The 22,007-nt window shown below is 46.0% G+C and overlaps 1 protein-coding gene across 1 annotated transcript; it reads left to right on the top strand.

Moving 5' to 3' along the window:
- Positions 1 to 102: 102 nt before the first annotated feature.
- Positions 103 to 14,967, top strand: SULT2B1 (sulfotransferase family 2B member 1). The gene is made up of 7 exons (XM_063303054.1): positions 103 to 452; positions 9,418 to 9,659; positions 10,966 to 11,174; positions 11,977 to 12,103; positions 12,203 to 12,297; positions 12,978 to 13,158; positions 14,419 to 14,967. The coding sequence occupies exons 2-7, from the start codon at positions 9,524 to 9,526 to the stop codon at positions 14,532 to 14,534; spliced, it is 864 nt and encodes a 287-aa protein (XP_063159124.1). The 5' UTR covers positions 103 to 452; positions 9,418 to 9,523; the 3' UTR covers positions 14,535 to 14,967.
- Positions 14,968 to 22,007: the final 7,040 nt, after the last annotated feature.

Here is a 22,007-nt window from a genome sequence, read left to right as displayed (position 1 = left end):
TAGTGCCTGAGCTGGGTTCAGCTCTAAACCAATTGAATCAGACAGAATGATAAATTCTGGTTCCCCAATTTTACCTTGGCGACTCCTTTTACGTTCTTTGTTAAAGAATGGCAACTTTCATTTCTGCAAGGGAGTGACCTTGGAGATTGAAACGTTCCCTGCTGATTTCTGAATGTTGCCATTTTGAGTGTTGAATTTGTGTCCATTTATTTTTCATTTGGCTGGAGACTGACCCGAGGACTGACTTGTCCTATGCAGAGGGCTGAAGGGATAAGAAATTTCATTCTGTGAGAGAGCAAAAGATTTGGGTGCCTGGTTTGAATATATACACATATACCCTGACCCTCTAATTTATTTGGGCGCTGGACAGCATCCTGTATCAAGAACAGAGACACCATGGAAGTATGATGTGAAACAGGAATGTCCATTATGACTTCTGATCGAAATTAAAGGTGAGGGTTGTTTTTTTTTTAAATAAGATCTTTCTTTTAAAAAAGCATTCAGATACAGTACAGACTTTATGACAATTCTAGCTTCAGCCATCCACAGCTGAAACTGATGGATAGAAGAAATATTATGGGGGATATAACAGTGTTGGGCAAGGTGGAAACCAAGATGGGAACATATTTCAGACCTGAATCTAGCAGTAGAATGTGGAGGAAGCGAGGGGCATTGCACGAGTAAATGCCCCCTCTAATCTTTCCCTAATTTTCTTGGGATCCTTTTTCTTCTTCCTCCATTTATCTGTATTTCTCTAAAATCGTACGATGCACATGAGGTGGCTTAGCAGGAAGCATTTCTATGCAAAACTTCAGTAAATATAAATGAGGCTGAATCAACCACTCCAAGAACAGTAACTATTTCCATGATAATTTAATATCTGATGGGAGAGAAAACCTTGGTCTCAACTAAGTTGTCAGTGGATTGAAGCACACCGGAAATAGCAATTTCAAAAGCTACAGGAAAGCAATTCCTTTGTCGGAAGCAAGTGAAGTCACGCTCAGTAGTAAACAAGCCTCCAAGTTGTACAGTTTACAACCTCCACCTTACTTTCTATCATCAGATGAAAAAGGAGTGGGAAAAAAATCCTGGGTGTGGGAGAAATTAAAAAGATCAGGATCGGACAAACATTTGGAAGCTGGGGGCCACACCTAATCTTTTGGGAGGAATGAGGACCTCAGTGGGCGGAGTGATGTTGGTGGTGCGAGGTTGTATATGTAAGTGGGACTAGGAAGTTTTGAATCTTTTCCTTCTGGGGAAGAAAAATAATTTAATTTTGATGATGATGATGGTGATCCAGCCTCAGAATGGCAGAAAATGATGCCAAAGTTCAGTAGTTAGACTTGAATAGTTTCTGTAAGGCTACCAGCTCTGTGCTGTAAAATCCCAAAGAGGTGTGCATTTGTGAGCCGCCATCTAGTGGTAATCTGGATTTTTGCAGCCCAGACCTAGTTGCCCTAAGGTTCAAGGTACTGCAAAAATTTGGCCTGGGAACCAAATGCCATCTTGTATACGAGGGCCTTACTCTCGCTTAAAGTGTGATGAAGAAAGCATTGGGCAGGCTAGCTTCTGCTAATTGCAAAGTAATGTCAGGAAGGGTTGGGTCAAGAAGCGATACAGTCTTGTTGGGGAGAAGGAGGTTAAAAATATGTAGGAGCTAGGAGTTACTCAGAACTGTCTCTTGGTGAGGGAAAGAGCAGAATACAAGAAAATGTGACAGCATCTTGGGATGTTGCAGCCACAATAGCACCTCTCTTCCAGTAGCTTTGGTACATCTTAAATTCTGCTTGGTTTTTTTTTTAATCTCTTCAATTGTGTCCAGTTCTCGGAGACTGCTTGGATAGTCCCTGCAGTTTTCTTGGCAAGGCTTCAGAAGTGGTTTGCCATTGCCTCCTTCCTAGGGCTGAGAGAAAGTGACTGGCCCCAGGTCACCCAGCTGGCTTTGTGCCTGAGGCAGTGTTAGAATTTTTTAAATATTTCCTTACCAGGTTTGTTTCGGAGCCAGGACCAAAGAAACAGGCAGTTGCATGAAATTTTATTTAACTGTTCTTTATTTTTCACCCAAGAGCAAAAGTAATGACATCAAGCTGTTAGGTGGGAGGCCGCACAGGACTCCCTCCTTACAGCACATTATATACTTTCCATTCAACTTCTCCTCTAGAATATCACCCCTTGCTCAGTTACCCATACTCCACCTTAACCTCATTCCATATCAGGATTTTTTTTCCTTCCCTCTATCTTAACATCATCCCATATAAGGGACTTCATTCCATCCTTGCTAGGGCACCCTGACAGTTATTAAATAATGCCTTTCCTCTGGAAAAGCTCTCCTTGGAATGTATACCTTATCTGGTTTCTATGCACACAGCTATCTATTGGCCTGTAGGCCTGAGAGAAAGGAAGAAACAGCTTAGTTTCAGGGGTATAATACAAGTCATATTCCTAACATATGAATACTACATATAAAATATATGAAAATGTAATATATTTGTATTTAGTTCTATATATGTAAAATCTTCTATCAGCAGGACTAGAACTCATAGTCCCCCGGTTTCTAGCTTGACGTCTGAACCACTACTCCAAACTGGCTCAAATTCTGCTTTACACTTATTTAATTAACCTTAAGTCTTCTGCAAACTGCCACATTCTGAGTCCTATTCCAAACACTCCCCTGTTCCTGTCCTGCTACTGTGTTCGGCTTTACAGATGATCTTTCTCTGTTTGAAGGCAATCCTGTAGGGTCCATCCAGGCAAACCTGGTTTAAAGAGGAAAATATAAGAAGAAAGCTGCCTTGAACTTGACCATCCAAAGTCAACCCCTGTGGAAAAGACTTAGTATTTCAATGTTTATAGTGTCGTCCATTGCATTTCTTTTTAAATGAAAGTCATTCTTTCCAAATGCAGAGGTGCTCACTTCGTACAAATGGAGCTCCTCTTTTTTAGGGATGCATTTCCAGGACTTTGAGATACTGGGAGAGGCCCTGGGGTGGGTGGGAGGCAGTCAATCCATTTGAGCACCTCCTCCCCTTCTCATGAATTCTTTTGCTCCATTGAAGTCAATGACTCAGTAAATGGGAATTCCTGGGGAACCCCCAAGCATTGAAATTATTCTTGGTGCTGTATTTCAGTTGATTAGTTGATCTGCTTTGAATGGGAAGTATGGATCTGTATGGTCAGTTTCAAACATGAAACCATATTTGGATGAGACTATGCATTTGGGGCTGTAGCTCAATCCTGGGAGGACTTAAATTTCTAGAATTCCCCAGCCACCATGGCCATTCCTGAGTATTTGGGGAATTAAAGTCCAAACTTCTGGAGGATGCTAAGATTGGGGAAGACTGCCCTATGCATGTTTTCCTTTTTTTATCCCCACTGGGGCAAAAGTGTTTATCATCTTGCCTACCTCCTCCCACCTCCAGTTTTTTGCAGAACATCCAGCCCAAAGAATTACTTTGAAAGACTAAACTAGTTTTGTGACCTTATGACTTCCAATATGTTCAGCAATTTCATGCCAGCATCTCCCTTTGAAGTTCCTTTGCTGAAGAAGAGCTACTTGACATCTGCAGAAATCTGAAAACTTCTCGCAATGGTTCTTGGATGTTGCCATTCCTGATGTTGGTTCAGCGTCCATGTATTATTCTCTTTTCTTCATAGAGATTTGCAATGAAGAGGGCAGGCAGAGTGAGAAATCTCATTTGTGAGTGGACTAGGAATGTCAGGACATCTTTCAGCACATGCACTTATACTCTGACCTTGTGACTTTCTTTGTCAGCTGCATATCTTTCCTAGCATGGCTAGGAATTAAATCTTGGAATCTTGAATGCACCTTTCAGAACAATCCGGAGCTCAGAAAGTGTGAGGACAAGAGGAAGTGTGCATGATGTTGTATGACATGACTAGCAGTATATCTTTGTAAATGAGATGTTTCAGAAATGTTCACCTTAACTTGATGACAAGTCTACATTTAACCGTCTGTGCTCGCTCTGAGTACCTCTTTGAAAGGCATGGAGAGACATGGGGATGCAGAGACTGCCTAGTAACCATCTGATGTTCGGAAAGATGCTGCAATGCTAAATGCACCATTCTAGTATCATAGGGATCAGGAGTGGCTAGATTCATACCAAATAGGGCTTTGGAATTAAAGATGGGGATTTGACCTGTTTTCCACTAGGCACTATTACACTTCCCTTCAGATGCAAACCCCTCCTCACGTTCCAAAACATCGAAGAAAGAGGAGGAATTTAACTCAGGCCCAGAATAATAAAAAGCATTACAGATTTTGTCTCTCACTTACTCTAGGAATTTGATCTCCTTTTAATATCACGAAGAATTGCAGCAGGTTCCTTTTGTTTAATTCAGGGTGTTTTGGTGCATGAAAACACACTCTCTTCCTTCCCTGTGGTTAGATCCTGCAACTACAGTGCTGGTGATTCTTTCATCTTCATGTTCACCTGCCTGTATGGAATGGGATGCTATCTAATCTCTTTCCAAGAAGTCAACACGCCCAGCTCTGCATTCGTCTCTTGGTGCAACCCTCTTTTAGAGTGAGTCAATCCACTCCAAAACCTTGGGGAAAATCGTCAAACTGTGAAATCGCCTAGGAATCAATTGGGCAAACAGTTGTGCACAGTCCAGGTAAGCAGGAAAGAGGGCTTGTAGGTGAATTAGGCAACCGTACCAGTGCTTGAAACCAGGAGCATACAGGGAAAACGCCTGTCTTCGGTGGAAACAGTTTGTGGCTCAGGCAGGTGAGTATGTGTAAGAAGCAGGAGAAGGCTGGATCAGGTTAAGGTGCGTGTCAGCTGATGATGGTGGTTGTCTGACTGTACTTGGGTGTGTAGCACCCAAGACTCAGTGAAAAAGCTAGGGTATGTGCAAGAGGTAGGTGTGGGTAAATTCACTTGGAAAGGCTGCCAAAAGGATCTACATCTTCTTGCAGGTTGGTCCAGGGATAAGTAAGAAAGCTGTAGATTCTGTTTCTTTGAGAAGGAAGGGAAGAAGGAAGCAGGAGGGAAGAACAAAATATAAAAAAGAAGAAGCTGAGAAAAAGCAAGAGGAAAGGAGGGAGGAATAAGAAAAATGGAGAAACAATGAAAAATGAAGGAGAGGAAGATGGAAAGGGAAAAATCCAGATTAAAACAAGACCGAAGGCAAGGCTGGAGGGAGAGGGGAGAGAGAGCAAGAGAGCAGGCATGAAGTGTAAAGCAGTACAGGGGACTTTTGGGGGGGGGGGGAAGGTACAAATCCTGGCTTCTCTTACTACTAGCCATGAAGGATAAGACTCCTGCAAGTTGTTATTCAGCAACAACTGGAGGTGATGATGGATTCTCAGTTTCTATTATAAAGGAAGGGGAAGAGGCTTGTCTACAGAAATTGATTAATGAAAAGAAATCACCATTTACATGCTATAGATAAACCAGGATTTCTTCTACATCCAGCTGTCCATACAAATTAGAGCAAGGGAGGATTTCAAGCATCTGGGCAACCAGTGGATGGTAGCATGGAGGGACATGACATTCTAACTCTGCACAATCTACCCGTTGCCTAGATTTTGCAGCTGAGACAGGATAGCCTTTGGGTGGGGGGCGACTCTGGGCAATTTCCGTATTTGTTTTTGGTATATAAAGACTGAGTACTGGCTGTGATATACTGACATCATCAGAAAGGACACCATTGGAGTTTTCAGCCCTGAAAGTTGGTATTATGCCTGTTGGAGCTTTTAATTTGAACTCTTGGTTGGGTGGGGAGGAGAGGGCATCTCTGCATGCCCACAGTGTGCTCCTGGGGGGCTCCAAAGATGGCACCCCTCCCTGATTAAGATCGCTATACATTGGGGCTGTCCCTAAGGAATGAAGGTGGCTTCTCTGACCCTATCATCATGCTGGGTGGAGGTTTAATACACCTTTTCCCAAACATCTGTGCAATCTGTTTGGTATGTCGCTTTAGCTGCCTCAACCTCTTCTTGTGACAAGGAGAAGGGACTTCATTTTATCTATTTTGGTAGAAGCATTTGACTTTCAAGGCGAGCCCAAGCTGGTTGGAAATGTCCATCCCCCGGGGCTACAGAGATTTGCCAAAACATCTAGCCAACTTGCCAAATGCAACAATCTCTTTCCTCAGGCAAGCAACTTTGGGAAATGTACTGAATGCTGTACATTTGGAACAGGCAAGCTGTTGGAGTGGCAAGGACAGAAATAGAGCTGGTGTGTTTATTTTGACTACTGTAGGTCTTAATTTCTCCAGAGAACGGGCCTTGGGAGAAATGGTTGCCAAGTTGTTTGAGAAGTGCAGCTTCTTCTAAGGTGGTGGGGTGGGGGTGGGGTTGATGGCTTTTGCCTTGAGAAACCTAGTCTTTGCCTCCAGAGGAGCTTTCTACAAATCCCTAAGTCATAGCAAAGAAAATGGGCCTTCAACCAAAGGGCATAGACCAGGGTTTCTCAACCAGGGTTCAGTGGAACCCCAGGGTTCTGCAAGAGGTCGCCAGGGGTTCCCTGGGAGATCACAATTTATTTAAAACATTACTTCAAAGTGGAGCAGCTTCACTTAAAGAGGTAAGTTTCATTCTTTATTTTTAGTTTAAGAACACTGTTAATGCGTATATAAGGCCTACACATGAAACGACTATAACAATTTTGTAACTTCTGGGCTATATTTGAGCCTGACTGTGCAGGGGTTCCCCAAGGCCTGGAAAATATTTCAAGGGTTCCTCCACGGTCAAAAGGTTGAGAAAGGCTGTGCTAGAGAGATGAATTGGCCAGGAAGAACAGCACCAGTAATGATTATGTTGAGGTACCGATTCATTTGTTTATACTAGGGTTACCAATGAAATACGTTGGGTTGGATTCAGATTGAAGATGCTTCATAATGGCATAAACCATGATTTTAAAAAGCCTTAGCTTGATGCAGTGAGTTAATCCAGTCAATAACTCATTGGGATGCCTGGGACTCAGAATGAAAAAGTGCCGTTTAGTAAGATTGCCCACTTTTCAACCAATCTCTTAGCTCTGCTTCTAACAGCAGCCTTATTTCAACAGCAGCCTTTATTTCAGGTTATATTTATTTAATCTTCTGTGACTGAAGGGTGGCAGGTGATCATGATTCTCTTCCTACCAGGAAAAGCTTTAGTTGCTGAGATTTGCCCATTAAGCCACAGTTGCAGCCACTAGAAGAGGCTCATCTGGTTGTTACATTTTCCATCAGTTGATAACTCTGCTTGAATGCATATGAAGCCCACAGCATTATATATTCTAGCTGAATTTCACTTCCAAGAGCAAGCAGTTTAGAGCAAATTATTCCAATGAATTTGGAAGAATAGCTGCCCCGCCGTCTGAAACCAAACTGGATGAACGTCCCCAGCCACAGTTGGGGGACAGTAGCAGATTTCCTGCAGTGGCTGAGATATGGAGGGAGCGACCTTTCAGATCCTGCCCAACAGTGGAGCTGGGTTTCCACTTCACATTAAGCTAAAACAAGCCTGATTTGGTTTCAGTTGAATATGTTGTATGGAGTCAGCCAACTGGGGTTTATGGCACAGCTTGTTCTGTGAATCCAGCCAATTGTGATTTAATGCAATAAAGCATAAATAATCAAACCACAAATGGTGAACCAGTCAACAATGCTATGATTCCATCTACATTTGGCTGAACTTAAAGAACAAGATGATCAGGGCCTGATTTAATGAAGTACGTGGAAGGAAGAAATCCCAGCCCTGTAATCTAGTTTGAGAAGTTGGAAAAATACCTTCGAAAAAGACTGTGGGAAACCACTTCCATCTTATTGTTGAAAAAAATTACATGGGTTTTTCCATGAAGATTAATTAGAGAGAAGCATAAAATTGAGCATAATTACTATGCTTAAATGATTCTGGTTATTAATATAAACTTATCAAAGGGTAATTAATATCTGTTGGATAGTCATAAGCATGGTGTCTCCCTCTTTCTGATACCTGCATTCTCTAATTGGCCTTAAGTAAGTTCTTGCATCTCTCCATCTAAGGTCCACCTAATATCCCTCACAAGAGTGTTGTGTATTGGCATTCTGAAATTTTCTTGAGGGGATGGATGGATGGGTGGGTGGGAATAAAACAGAAGACAGTTCTGCTGAACAGCTGAATCTTGAGATACATCAAAAGGTCCTCCTGTGACCTGTAGCCTTCCTCGCTCTGTCGGGTGGATGTCCAGCCATATTAATGGCACAGTCACAGCAGTTGCTTCCTGGTGTGTTAACAGCTGCCTTAACACCCAGGTGGGAATCCCAGATGCACCGCCCAAGGAAGCCATCACTGCCTTGGTATTGTTTATGACAGTGTGTGTTGGCAGATGCTGGGAAAGCCTTTAGCCCAGGAGAGGTCAAAAAAGTCACACACCAAGCATTTCTATAAAAATAATTTATTTACAGAAAGCAAAAACAAAAGCAAAACATTTAAAGGACTTAGCTCCCTTTGGAGCAAGCCTTGCTCGCCTACATTGCCGGCAGAGAGAAAAAAGGAAGTGAGAACAAGTCCGGGCAGGTTTCCTCCCCCCATGCTATTTTGCATGAAGCATGTGAGAGGAGACAATCTAATACAACCTTTTAACCCGGCCAGAATGATTAGGCACAATAGCAGTCTTAATCTATTAGTAGGAAAACCTCAACAGTGTGGAGGAGGAGACATCACCCAGGTCAGGTCCAACTGGCAGGGCAGGTTTCTCCTAAGCATGGCAAAATTGATGCCTGATTTTTCCAATGTCACTTGAGCACTTGCCCTAGTTGTGAAGGATGGGGTCATCCCTCCAGGGGACCTTGTTGATTACAGGAGGTAGAAGCCAAAAGCCTTTCCAATGTTGTGTGGGCATTCGTCCCACATCCTGTCCTTAGTGCTAAGTGATGCTGATGCCAAAGATCTCTCTTCTCTCTCACAACTTGTTCCTTGTTTGCCCTAACACCTTGTCCTGTAAGATGTGCTCTGAAAATGGGAGTCAACCAGAGTCAATTAACAAGGTAAGATTTTAATTTGTTCCAGTAGGGAGTTTCTGCTATTTTTTATGAAGCTTGAGAATTACACACAGCATCTAAACTTGGTGAGAAACTTTTTGGGAGTCCTCCTGAGTGTGCGTGTGTGTGTGTGTGTGATTTAAGTGCTCAAACAAATTCTTATTGTCTCAAGACAGAGCAAATAAAGAGCTAATGAGAGAGAAGAGATACTCTGTTATAGAACATCAGCTTCCCACAAGCTCCAGATGTAGCAGGCTACAACTCCCGTCATCTCCGGCTGTTGTAGCTGTAATTGGACATATCTGGAAGGTCTGGTTTTTTTTTAAGGTAGCAAATAGAATGTGAACCAAGAAGATCTCAGTTCCCATTTTCTGTCTGCCATTCCATGCTGCTGCTTTTTCTCCTTCTCATGCCAAACATTCATAAATCTGTTCTAATTTTCAGAGGACACAACTAATTCTGGCCACGAGGAAGAATCCTTTGCAATCAGTTTTGTAGCCAAGTTTCACACCTATTTTCAAACAATTCCTGTTATCTGCTGGGCCCCAGGATGTTCAAAGAGTATTTCCAGTATAAAGGAATCGGCTTTCCTCAAATCGTCTACGCAGAACCTGTGTTGCAGATGATAGAAAAGGATTTTCAAGTTCGAGATGATGATATTTTCAATGTCACTTATCAGAAGTCAGGTAGAGTTTTTCGGCTACAGCTTCGGCTTGTGGGAAGGGAAAGTGCTTCGGATTAGCGGGTGAAAGCAAGTTGAATATATATAAATATAAATATAAATATAAACATAAACATAAACATAAACATAAACATAAACATAAACATAAACATAAACATAAATTTATATATATTTATAAATAAATATATAAATATATATGTGTAAGAAAAGAAGAACCAGTGTCCCATTCAGTTTCCATGTGGGACATAGTTGTTAACAATAGCATTTTCCAATTTTACAAAATGCTGCTTTTGGAAAAAACGAGGAACCACAAAAACAACAGCAGGCTGTACTAGCTGTTAATATGTGACATTTAAAAACAGCTGAAACATTTAAATTTGTCTGAACCTTGCACTGTGGTTTGTAAATTGTTTTAACTTTTACCTTTGAACTTCTTAATAAAGCACAGGATAGGGAGTTATAATTATACACATGGCATGTGATGAAAAAAAAGAGATAAATGTTTGTCCTGAAATGTTTGTTTCAGAAAATTAAACAGAGGTGTCCAGGAAACTTCAGGTTAGACACTACGAGAGGCAGGAGGTCAGATGAGATAGGACCTTCTGGCTTTCACAGACAGGAATCTTCTAATGGAGGGTCTTCTTATGGTGTCTTCTCATGGAAGGAGGAGATGAGTTGTTTGAAAATTTCCTTTTTATCCCAGCAACTACATACAGAAGCATTTTTGTGTTCAGAACTAAACTGAACAACTGTACAGTCGGGATTCTGGAGTTTTCTGGGATGCCTTATTTGGATTGTACCTAACAAAGTGAGGGAACAACAGAAGGGAAATATTGAAAATGACCTGGTGGCCTTAGTTCACCACTGTCTTCCCCAGATGTGTGACTTTCAGCTCCCAGAATTCCCTAGCCAGTGTAGCTATTGCTGTCACACATCTGGGGAGGTCAACCAGGTTGGGGAAGGCTGATTTAAGCTTGACTTTAGTAGGCCTGGGCATAGTTTGTCATGGTTTTGCTAAATATTAAGAGAACAGGTAGCTATCAAAGTAGCTATATCCCCTACCCCTGAGTTAAGGGATATAGGCCAATTCAGTAGCATGAAGGCAGATGATGCAACTTTCTTGCTGAAACTAAGCAGGCCTTGCTCAGGTCACTGCATGTTTGGAGAACTACAACTGAGATCCTCTGGGTATATTACCCTGACTTTTATTCAAGAAAGATGGGGTATATACACAGTGAAGGGCATAAAGTAACCAGGATTCAGATGGATTAAACACTGCTTTCTTGGAATGGTTGGGGATTCTTTCTCAGGAACAGTGTGGATGCTGGAGATTTTAAGTCTCATCCGTAGCAATGGAGACCCTACCTGGTGCCAAACCACCCCCAACTGGAATCGAGGTCCTTGGTTAGAGACAGTGGAAGGATACAGAACAGCTCTGACCAACAAGTCACCACGCATTATTAGCTCCCACCTGCCTTTACATCTTTTTGCAAAATCATTCTTCAAATCCAAAGCTAAGGTAAGAGGGAAATTATGATCATGACAGACTTCCATCTTAATATAACTCTTACCATTCCTCCATCAGCAAGCTCAGGTGACTAAGCACAGTCAGGATTGAGGCCCAATATGGTGTACTAAGTCACGGTTTTAGCTGTGGTTTGTAGAGTGAGCCAGAAACAACCCAGCGTCAACCTTACAGATTGAGCAGAGTTATCAAGGCTTGCTTAGCCAATTTCAGATTTGTTTTCTCTCATTTTAGTTGCTTTGTTGGTACCCCTGTGAATTGATTAGAGGCTTGGGTGGGGTACAAAAACAAATCTAGAACAAGACAGAAAAAACACTAACAAATACTGCCTCTAAAGCAAATTGCAGTTTTAAAAGTTGGTCTGCTGCACTAAAGCAAACCACAGTTTATTTGGTTGGTCCCATTTAAGTGTGATGTCTGAGTTCAGCAGACTCAGGAAAAAGCTTCTTGTTTGGCTTGCGTTCCATTTCCAGTGGTCTCCCTTTGGACCAGTGTTTCTCAACCTTGGCAACTTGAAGATGTGGACTTCAACCCCCAGAATTCCTGGCTGGGGAATTCTGACTTTGATTTAGTGATTAAGGCAACGGGCTAGAATCCAGGAGACGGTGAGTTCTAGTCCTGCTTTAAGCACAAAGCCAGTTGAGTGACCTTGGGCCAGTTACTCTTTCCCAGCCCTAGGAAGCAGGCAAGGGCAAACCACTTCTGAAATCTTGCCAAGAAAACTGCTCTGCTATTTTCTGATGTTGCTTCTCATTTTTTGCCATCTTCCAACCATCCCCTTTTTTCCTGTAAATAGATAATCTACACAGTCAGGAACCCCAAAGATGTCTTGGTGTCCCTCTATCATTTTGCTTCAATGTTTCAGCCCTATAAAGATCCTGGCACCTTGGATCAATTTCTTGAGGGCTTTCTAAAGGGAGATGGTGAGTGAATGAAGGAGCGGGTGTAGAAGAAATTATGGTCGTCTTTCCTCCCCATACCTCTATCTTTCCCTGTGTCTCAGTGTTCCCATCTAATTACAGTGCCTTTTGGATCCTGGTTTGACCACATTAAAGGTTGGATGAACTTGAAGGACAAAGAGAACTTCTTCTTCATTACGTATGAGGAGTTGCAAGAGGTTGTTATTACGTTATTTTGCTAGTAAATTCAGCTTTGGGTTACACGGGCAGAGATACAACCACTGGGAGTAAGCTGTCCCTGGATTTGCCCAAGATAGTCAGACTCCTAAGGTTATTAAAAAGTGTGGGAATTCTCACACTATCCTTTCGGTGGCATTCAGCATTTGTGACTGTCCTGCTTTCACAAATCCTTGGCTAGTTCAATGCTTTATGCTCTCCAAGGTGCAAAATGTGTGTGGAGAAGACCTTCCCCCTGTTTGTGACAAGAAGACATAGCTTGTTCTCTGCTAGACCACTGGTTGAGTTTATGAAGGAGTGATTATTTGTTATGTTTCGCGCAAAGTACATTAGGAGGTCAAGTTTTCCAGTTTGTTCAGTAATCCCAGTGCCTTTGAATGCCCATGTTCTCACAGCGCTCAAACGCATGGTTAACTCAGCCGCAGTGAAATCAGTTAACCCAATTTTCTGTATTCCCATAAAAGGCTGAACCAAAACCTAACTACACAGCCTAGACTTCTTTTTCTTTCCAATTGTGTAAGGGCTTGTGCTCAGTGGTTTTGGAAGAGACACACTAGTTAAACCTGAGTTTGAAACCATTTCTGTTTGGAGCAGAACTAAGAATGCCAGGTGTAAGCCCTCCGGGGTGGTTTTCAGGCCGTCTTGTCTGCTTGCCCTCCAGGATCTGCGGGGAAGCGTGGTTCGCATCAGCCAGTTCTTAGGCAAAGACTTAGATGATGCAGCCATCGACTCCGTGGTTGCTAATGCCTCCTTTGAATCCATGAAGAGCAACAAGATGTCCAACTTCTCACTCATACCACAGTCCATAATGAACCAAAAGAAAAGTGCTTTCTTCCGCAAAGGTGATGATGGGAAAGAGAGGGGAACAACTTGCCATCTGGGTTGGCCTCCATCAGGGGGGTCTTTTAGGGGGATCCCACTGAACCCCGACTGCTTTGCTTTCCTTGCCTGCTGCAGGGTTTGTGAGTTGTAAGACCTGGCAGGATCCTCTTGTTCTTCCAGTTCCCTCAGCTCCTTTCTGAGATTTTCATTTCACTCTCCCTAGCATTCCTTTGGAATCATTTGTGCCACTTTGTTTAGATCATTTATATCCTATGTTGAAATCCAATGAGCCTCAAGATTAGCTTTCCTCAGCCTGGTTCAGTTGCTTTGGACTACATCTCCTAGGATTCACAGCACCAATCTGAATTCTGGGGGTTGTGGCTTGGCACATCTGCAGGGCACCAGGTTGGTGAAAATGACTTAAAATATGGTGAATTATTTGTAATGGAACACACACATATAATATCACACAATCAAGCCTTCTGCCATTCTCTGGCCAACAAATGAGTCTCCGGCATATTGTCTTCAGGTCTGTAGTCCCAGCTTTTTCAGCTGTTGTTTTGGCCAATCATTTGGATCAAATTGATCTACCTTGTGGTACAATGTCCTTCTTGGAAAGCAGGGGTTCAACTCTCAAAGGTATCTCAGTTCCTGGTCAGTGGTAGAAGAGTGGAGATACCCATCCTTAGCTTTACAGGTCAAGGTTTCTTGTACTCTGGGGTGCCCTGCTTAACCTGAATAGTTAAGAAAATTGACACATGAGCCCTTTCCTTTGCTGGTCTGAGCATTTGGCCTCTTTTCCCCCTTATAAGTGCACAGATAAAACACAGCAACAAAGCAATCTTGATGAAACCATTCTTAAGAATTCTACGTCAAGGGGCAAGTGACAGCACTCTGTAAAACTGGGATTTCATAATGCATTTCCTCCATGTGGAAGAAGAAACAATAATTCAAAAATTCAAACCATAAAATTAAAATTTCAGGAACATTCTTACTTGTTGCTCAACATTTCTGTCTCTTAAGAGCCACAAGAAGCAATCTGTATTTATCTCAAAGGGGAACAACCCTGGTTTTAAGATAATAATCTCCTCCAGAAGTAAGATTAGATAGAAAAATATGATCTGTCTCCATTCTTGTATTCTTAGCCAATTTAAGATGACTCTCTTATATTTCAGGGCAAAATATTTGGGGAAAACCTCCTATTTCTTTTGGGTTAATAGTAGCACTTCCCCCACCATGTCTGACTCTAACAAGTTATTATTTTATGTTTTGGTTTCTAGGGATTTCTGGAGATTGGAAGAATCACTTGACTAAGGCACAGAGTGAATGTTTTGACCAAATCTACCATGAGCGCCTACAAGATTTAAGTGTCACTTTTCCATGGGACAAGGAATAAATTCGTCTTTCCCAGTTGATTCCCTCCATTACTGGACTGATTAATGACTTATCAGGATATTAATTGTCTAGTGCAAGATGCTGTAGATTAGTGACAACATCTAGGGGAGGGACAGGCAGATATTCAGAGGGTTCTCCTGGATTTCATGGGAGAAGAGTGGGAGTAAGGGAGGATAGTCATTAAGGCCATGAAGCCAATGCTCAGGAAGTAAGTGGGATGTGGTAGATTAGATTCCAGAGTGACCAAACCATAGTGCTGATATCATATGTCTCAAGATATGGTTTTGAAGATACATGGTGCATCCATCTTGCTGAAGCTAAGCACATCTGAATCTGGTCAGTGCCTGGATGGAAGACTATCTGGTAGCCCTATGTAAACCCCCTTGTCCATGGTGGAAGCTGCAATGTAAATACAATATAATAAATAAAATAAGGTAACCAATGGGTCTTTCTTTTAGAAAAAGAAGCACAGATGAACAAGTGTGCTCCTCGTTTCATCACTGATTTCTGATTCCAGTTCTCTTGGGAAGACAAGACTGAGTCCAGTATCTGAAGCTGTAGCCACCTGGGGTAGAACTTCAGGGAACAAGCAGAACATTTTTTGTTGCCATGACAGTTCTGCTCCTTTGTCATGGTGATAGGCCATTACATCTTGACTCTGCCCCAACAGGAGACCAAGGGGCAGACCAAGTATTTGAAGCAGGGGGGCACCACTTTCGTTAAGTCAAGGGTAATACTTGGCTTTAGATCAACATGCTGGGGCTACACTCCAGAAAAGGGGGTGAGGTCAGATAAAAGAATTGGGCTAATTCAGGGGGAAAAAACCCTGAATGAATTTAAATAATATTAAAAACTAGTGCAATTAACTCCTTACTCCTTATATATTCAAGAATGTGCATTTGAGCCATATAGACTTTACAGTTCAGGGGTGACTTTTGGAAGGATTCTGGGGGCCATCCCCAAGCCTTTGGGGGCACCTGTCACCCTGGGGCTGACAGTGTTGCACTCCTCACTTAGAGGTAGACAGACAGTGCTGAGCAAGATTCCTGTGTGGTTCCTGGGGTGTCAAGAGGTTGGAGCAGTGTTTCTCAACCTTGGCAACTTTCAACTCCCAGAATTCCCCAGCCAGCCAAGTTGAAGTCCACACATCTGAAAATTGCCAAGGTTGAGAAACACTAGGCTGGAGTGTGGAGTAAGAAGCAGGGAAGCTGAATATACTGACTTGTCTCAGCAGTGAAGCTTGGAGAAGTAGGTGCCAGCTCCCAGATCATTATATCATACCACAACAGACCAGCTTTTGATGCCTTCCCTCTTTTCTCTTATCACTGTGTGCATCTGTCTAAGGTTCATTTGTGGCTGAGTTTCTTCATCTTAGACAACAGCACTGAATTCCCTCACTTTCCAAGTCAAGAGCTCTCAACAGGAAGAAGTTTCACAAGAGGGGAGTAGAATCCATCTTTATGGATTATCCGCTGGCTAAATCTTAGGGCAATTCACGCTTAATTCTTTTTTCCTTCAGGTAATTCTGTCTAAGGGGTAACAACTTTACACATAATTATTTCTGATGCTCCAGTTTCTCAGTTCTTGCTTTTTGCACCAGGAAATGACTATCCCCATGGGAGCTGTCGTTAATAAGGTCACTCCAACCATTTATTTCTGTTCTGGAGAATGTAAATCATAAAGTCAGCCAGGGGCTCCCTTTTTATAATGTTGGAAAAGCAACTCCTGCTAGATCTTCATGAGGCAGTTAAATTGCTGTGAATGCCACTGTGCTGCAAGCCTAGAGTGCACCCTATAGATGTCAGGGCCAGCCTCGCTTCGCAATAAGACACAGACTCACTTAATGGGTATTAAGGATTTCTGGTTTATTGGAATGATAGCTGACAGAACGAAAAACGGGAACGGGGTAGGTAGTGTGGGGATGCCCCTTTTATACCTTCCTGTATTGCCCCGGGCTTCCCCACCCCTCCGTGCCCCGATCCCACTTGATGGGGCCCTTGATGGCTGCGTGGGCGTTTTCCCTGGTGTCCTCTTTGTCTCCCTGCTGCGGTTGCGTTTTCCAGGGCACCAGGTGCTCCTTATCTTCACTCCTCTGACGTCTCTCTTTTCAGTTGTAGATGGGATTAGGGGTGTGGGTGTCTTAGGGTGCTTGTGTTAATCCCTGTTTTGATATCTTCTTCCCCTTTTCCCTAAATGCTCATGATCCACGTTGTGAGGCTCTTTGTGCCTTGCAACGAGGTCATGACATGCTGCCCCCCCAAAGATGTTCTATGGTGCTGGTTTCTCCGGGTATGCCTCATGGAACTGTCTTGTTAGTTGTCTAGCCATGACGTGTCGTGCCTGGACCCACTCTGGGTGTGAGAAATGTTTCCATCTCACGAGGTATTGCAGTGTTCCTCTTTGCTTTCTTGAGTCCAGTATTTCTTTTACCTCAAAATGTTGTTGGTTGTCTATCATTATGGGTGGGGGTGGAGGTTCTTCCGTATGCCATTTGGATGTGCTCGTTGGTTTCAGTAGTGCACAATGAAACACTGGGTGGACCCGTCTCAAGTTGTAAGGCAGTTCCAGTTTGAAAGTAACTGGGTTGATTACCTGTATGATCTTAAAAGGTCCAATGAATTTCGGTGCCAATTTCTTCGAGGGTTGCGAGGTCTTGATGAACTTAGTGGAGAGGTAGACCCTATCTCCCACTTTGTAGTTCGGTGCCTCCGCCCTGTGGTTGTCCGCATATTTTTTGTACGTTGTTTGTGCGTCTGCTAGGGCCGTTTGGATGATTGGCCAGGTTGTTGCCAGCTGTGCCGCCCAATCGTCTGGTGAGCAGGGCGGGGTTTCAGGTTGCGGCAATTCTGGTATCGGTACAAAGTCCCTTCCATAGACCACCTTAAAAGGGGTGTGGCCAGTGCTCTGGTGTACCGCGTTATTATAGGCCACCTCTGCGAAAGGTAGTAGGTCTACCCAGTTGTCCTGTTGATAATTTATGAATGCCCTCAGGAACTGTTCCAGTGTTGAGTTTAGGATCTCTGTTGATCCGTCCGTGTTTGGATGCCACGCAGTGGACAATGCTTGCTTGGTTCCGATTAGTTTTAAAAATTCCCGCCAAAACTTTGACGTGAATTGTGTGCCTCTGTCGGTCACCAACCTGTAGGGGGCGCCGTGGATCCTGTATATGTGTGTTAGGAATAAACGTGCCAGTTGTTGTGCGGAGGGGATAGTCGCGCACGGGATGAAGTGTGCTTGTTTCGAGAAATAGTCTTTTACCACCCATATCACAGTTTTTCTTTGGCTGGGTGGGAGGTCCACAATGAAATCCATGGAAATTTCTTCCCATGGTCGGGAGGGGCTGGCTACCGCCTGTAGCAGCCCGTGGGGTTTCCCTCCTTTACGCTTGGTGGTGGCACATATGGGGCAGTTGGCTACGTAGTCTTTTACGTCCTTTCTTAGGTTTGGCCACCAAAATTGCCTCCTCGTTAGGTGGAGGGTTTTTACAAACCCAAAATGCCCTGCAGATTTGTCATCGTGCGCTCTGTGTAGGATTTCCCCCCGCAGTGATTCGGGCACGTACAAGGCTTTCTCTTTCCAGGCGATGTTGTCTTTGAAAGATACATGTTGTTGGTTATTCTGCAACCATGTATCTTGCTGTAGTGCTTGCGTGAGTCTTTGTTGCCAGTTCGGTGAAATTGAGCGTCGGCTCCGATCGCTCCCCGCCGTTCGTGCTGGCGTGCGCTGATTCCTTGCTTGGCTCCGCGTGACAGCTGGGCAGCCGAGCTGTTTCTCGGTCCATACTGTTCCTACGATGTCGGAGGCTTGCGTGTCGTCCTGTGGCCGTCGGGAAAGGGCGTCTGCCAAGAAGTTTTTCTTGCCCGGTATGAATTTCAGCGTGAAATTGAACCGGCTGAAAAACTGCGCCCATCGCACCTGCTTCGGGCTGAGTCGTTTTGGTGTGCTGAGTGCCTCCAGGTTCTTGTGGTCCGTCCAGACCTCGAAGGGGCAGGAGGCCCCCTCCAGCAGGTGTCGCCACGTTTCCAGGGCTGTCTTCACTGCAAACGCCTCCTTTTCCCATACGTGCCATCTCCGCTCCGTTTCGGAGAATTTGCGGGAAAGGTAGGCGCAGGGCTTTAGGTGGTTGTCGGAGTCCTTTTGGAGCAGGATGGCTCCGATGGAATAGTCGGAGGCATCTGCCTGCACCACAAACGGCTTGGTGGGGTCGGGGTGTTGTAACACTGGCTCAGCTGTGAAGAGGGTTTTCAGTCTCTCGAAAGCCGTTTGACAGTCAGCTGTCCAATTCAGTAGCGCCCCCGGGTTCCTCGATTTGCGCGTGTCCCCCAAGCCCTTAGTCTTTAGCAGGTTAGTTAGGGGCAAAATAGTCTCTGCCAGCCTGGGCGTGAACCCCCTGTAGAAATTAGTGAATCCCAGGAGGCTTTGCAACTGTCTCCTCGTGCGTGGGCGTTCCCACGCCAGGATGGCTTGGACCTTGCTGGGGTCCATTTCTATCCCTTTAGCAGAAATCCTATACCCTAGGTAGTCAATTTGTTTTTTGTGAAACTCGCACTTGGAGAGCTTTACAAACAGCTCTGCCTTGCGAAGTTTCTTGAGCACGTCCTTTACCAAGCGTTCGTGCTCACGTTCTGTTTCTGTGTAGATCAATACATCATCCAGGTAAACCAAAACCCCCTTAAAAAGGTGGTCACGCAGGACCTCATTAATTAACTGCATGAATACCCCCGGTGCTCCTGCCAATCCGAATGGGAGTACTTTATATTGAAACGCCCCCAATGGGCAATTAAAAGCAGTCTTCCACTCATCCCCCTCCCGTATCCGTATACGGTAGTAGGCTTCCCTTATGTCCAGTTTGGAGAATACCTTACCCTTTGCCAAGTGGGACAAAATGTCCTTTATTAAGGGTAAGGGGTATCTATTTGAAATGCTTGCTGCGTTTAATCCGCGGTAGTCTGTACAGAGCCGCAATGACCCATCCTTTTTCTCGCGAAAGAGGACTGGCGCTCCCACTGGAGAGTTTGCTGGCTCGATAAAACCTCTCGCCAGATTTTTGTCTATGAAGTCCCTTAATGCAGCTAGCTCTCGCTGGGTCATAGCATATATTTTTGGTTTGGGTAGGGGTACCCCCGGGACCAGTTCAATGGTGCAGTCCGTCTTTCTGTGGGGGGGGAGTTTGTCCGCCTCTTTCTCACCGAAAACGTCGGCGAAATCCCCGTATTTGGTTGGCAGTCCCTCTGGCAGTGCTGTCTCTCTGTGTTCTACAGTCGTCGTCGCCCCCCCCATGGCTGCTCGGGGAACCCTGTTCCCTGACGGTGCTTGGTAGCACCCGTCAGCAAACTTAATCTCTCTGGTTCTCCAATTGATGACTGGGTTTTGCTGCACGAGCCATGGGATCCCCAGTATGAGTCGGGGTTGCCCCACCGGTGCCACGATGAAAGCCAATTTTTCCTCGTGGCTGCCGAGCCGTAGCGCGGTTTTTCCGGTGTATTGGGTGACCGGGCCCCCTCCCGCTGCAGATCCATCTAGCTGCGAGAACACCAAGTGGTGCTGAAGTGGATAGCAGCGGAGGTCGAGTGCGGCTGCCAGGTCAGGGTGCATGAGGCTTTTGGAGCAACCCGAATCAATGAGTGCCCAGACCTTTTCGGTTTTATTTCGATGGGTGAGGGTGACCCGGACGTAGAGGGTGGGGCATTCTTCACTCACCCCTTTGTCGAAGCGCCTGTCAGTGTCCTCCACCTGTCCTTCGGCGCCCCTTAGGCCAGGTGGTTGTCGTTTCCCGACGCCTCATCGGGGTTGCTTTCCTCCTCCTCTGAACTGTAGGGGCCGTGTCTGCGTCGGTACTCCCCCTTTGCTGCTGGTCGCTTTCTTGGCGCTGGGGTTGGCGCTGTTTGTGCCCTTCTTGGGTTCTCTCTGGGCGTCGTTTTGGGGCATGCGGCTGCTTTGTGATCTTCCCTGCCGCACGTGAAACATTGCCCTTTAGCGAAGCGTCTGTCCCGTTCCTCCTTCCAGGGTTGGGGTCTCGCCCTCACCTGCCTTGCGCTGGTGCGTGGGGGTCCCGCTGTCTCCATCTGTTGCGTTTCCCTCCTTGCGTGGAGGAACGTGTCGTGGGCGTTCTCCGCTTCCGCTGCCAGCCGGATCCACCCCGTGAGGGAGCTGGGGTTGTCGCGGCCAAGTGCCCACCGGAGGACGTTTAGGTTGAGTCCATGTTTGAACTTCTCAATCATTGTCGATTGAGACCAAGTGTCCACTTTTCCGGCTAGGGCTTGGAACTCCATGGCATACTCAGCCACGGAGCGCGGGCTTTGTCTAAGTGTCTCTAGCGCCCTTTTTGCCTTTTCTTGCTCCAGGGGGTCCCTGAAGTGCCCTTCTAGTGCCTGCAGGAATTCGGTGCTGTCCTGCAGCGCCCGGGCGCCTGATTGGCACAATTGGACATACCAATCGGCGGCCCGCCCTTTTAATTTTATGGCCAGGGCATTGATTTTGCCCCGCTCAGTTCTGAAGCAGGGACCCCATTCTTCGAGGTAGTACCTCGCGTTAGTCAAAAAGAAGGAAAGTTTCGAGGGGTCCCCATCGAACTTTATGCCAAAGTCTTTGGCGGGTGTCCTGGTCTGGCTCCTGGCCCCCTCTGCGTCGTGCCTCGGGCTCTGCAGGAGCTGCTGCGGGTCGGGGTGTCTCCGGTTCTCTTGCGGCATTGGTGCCTCTCTCTGGGTCTCCTCGCAAGGTACTCGTCCCGTCGCTCGGGGGGGAGGGCGGGGGGTTCTCCCTCGGTCGGGCTCCTGGATCCAGGCTCCGCCGTCGCCGTCGCCGCCCGCTTGGTCGTCCCTCCGCCTCTCAGCCTGGCGCATCTCCCGTCGTGGGGTGGGCTCCTGGGGCCGGACGCCGCCGCCGCCGAGGTTGTCCCGCCGTCTCACGTCCGGGCGCGCCTCCGCTCGTTGGGTGGCCTCCTGGGGTCGGGTCCCGCCGTGGTCGCCGCCGTCCGCTGGGTCTCCACCCCGTCTCGCCTCCCGGTGCGCCTCAGGTCGTCGGTTGGGCTCCTTGGGTCGGGTTCCGCCGTCGCCGCCGTCCCACTCGCCCTGCCGCCTTTCGACCGGGGTTGCCTCTGCGCCTCCTCCGTCGCGGGGTCCCTGTGCCCCCGTCAGCTGTTGGAGCATCTGCCGCACCGCCTGCATCCCTTCCTCCAACGCGCCGAGCCTCTCCGCCATCCCTGGCGTCCCGCCGGGGTTTTCGCCGCTCCGCTCGCCCTCGCCGTTGGCCGTGGTAGAGGACGGGTCGTCCCTCGATCCCGCCGCGGTGCCAGGCGCGCCCTTGCCTTCGAGCGCCCAGGGTGGCGGTTCGTCTCGCCATACCTCCGGGGTTGCCTGTAGGCTTGGAGAGGGTCCCCTCGTCTCGCCCCCGGTGCCTCGCGGGCTCCGGGGCGCCGGGGTGGGTCCCTCCCCCGCTGCTTCCCCCCAGCTGGGTCCCATACTTACCGGGGCGT

The sequence above is a fragment of the Candoia aspera genome, chromosome 4 (genome assembly GCF_035149785.1).
Source record: "Candoia aspera isolate rCanAsp1 chromosome 4, rCanAsp1.hap2, whole genome shotgun sequence".
NCBI classification, from domain to species: domain Eukaryota; kingdom Metazoa; phylum Chordata; class Lepidosauria; order Squamata; family Boidae; genus Candoia; species Candoia aspera.
This window is presented reverse-complemented; position numbering and strand designations above follow the sequence as displayed.

Bases quoted from the DNA above. Each gene is read 5' to 3' on its own strand.
- SULT2B1 (XM_063303054.1), top strand. From the start codon at position 9,524: ATGTTCAAAGAGTATTTCCAGTATAAAGGAATCGGCTTTCCTCAAATC. The intron at 12,104-12,202 runs GTGAGTGAATGA...ATCTAATTACAG, and splicing joins GGGCTTTCTAAAGGGAGATG to TGCCTTTTGGATCCTGGTTT. The intron at 13,159-14,418 runs GTGATGATGGGA...TTTGGTTTCTAG, and splicing joins AAGTGCTTTCTTCCGCAAAG to GGATTTCTGGAGATTGGAAG.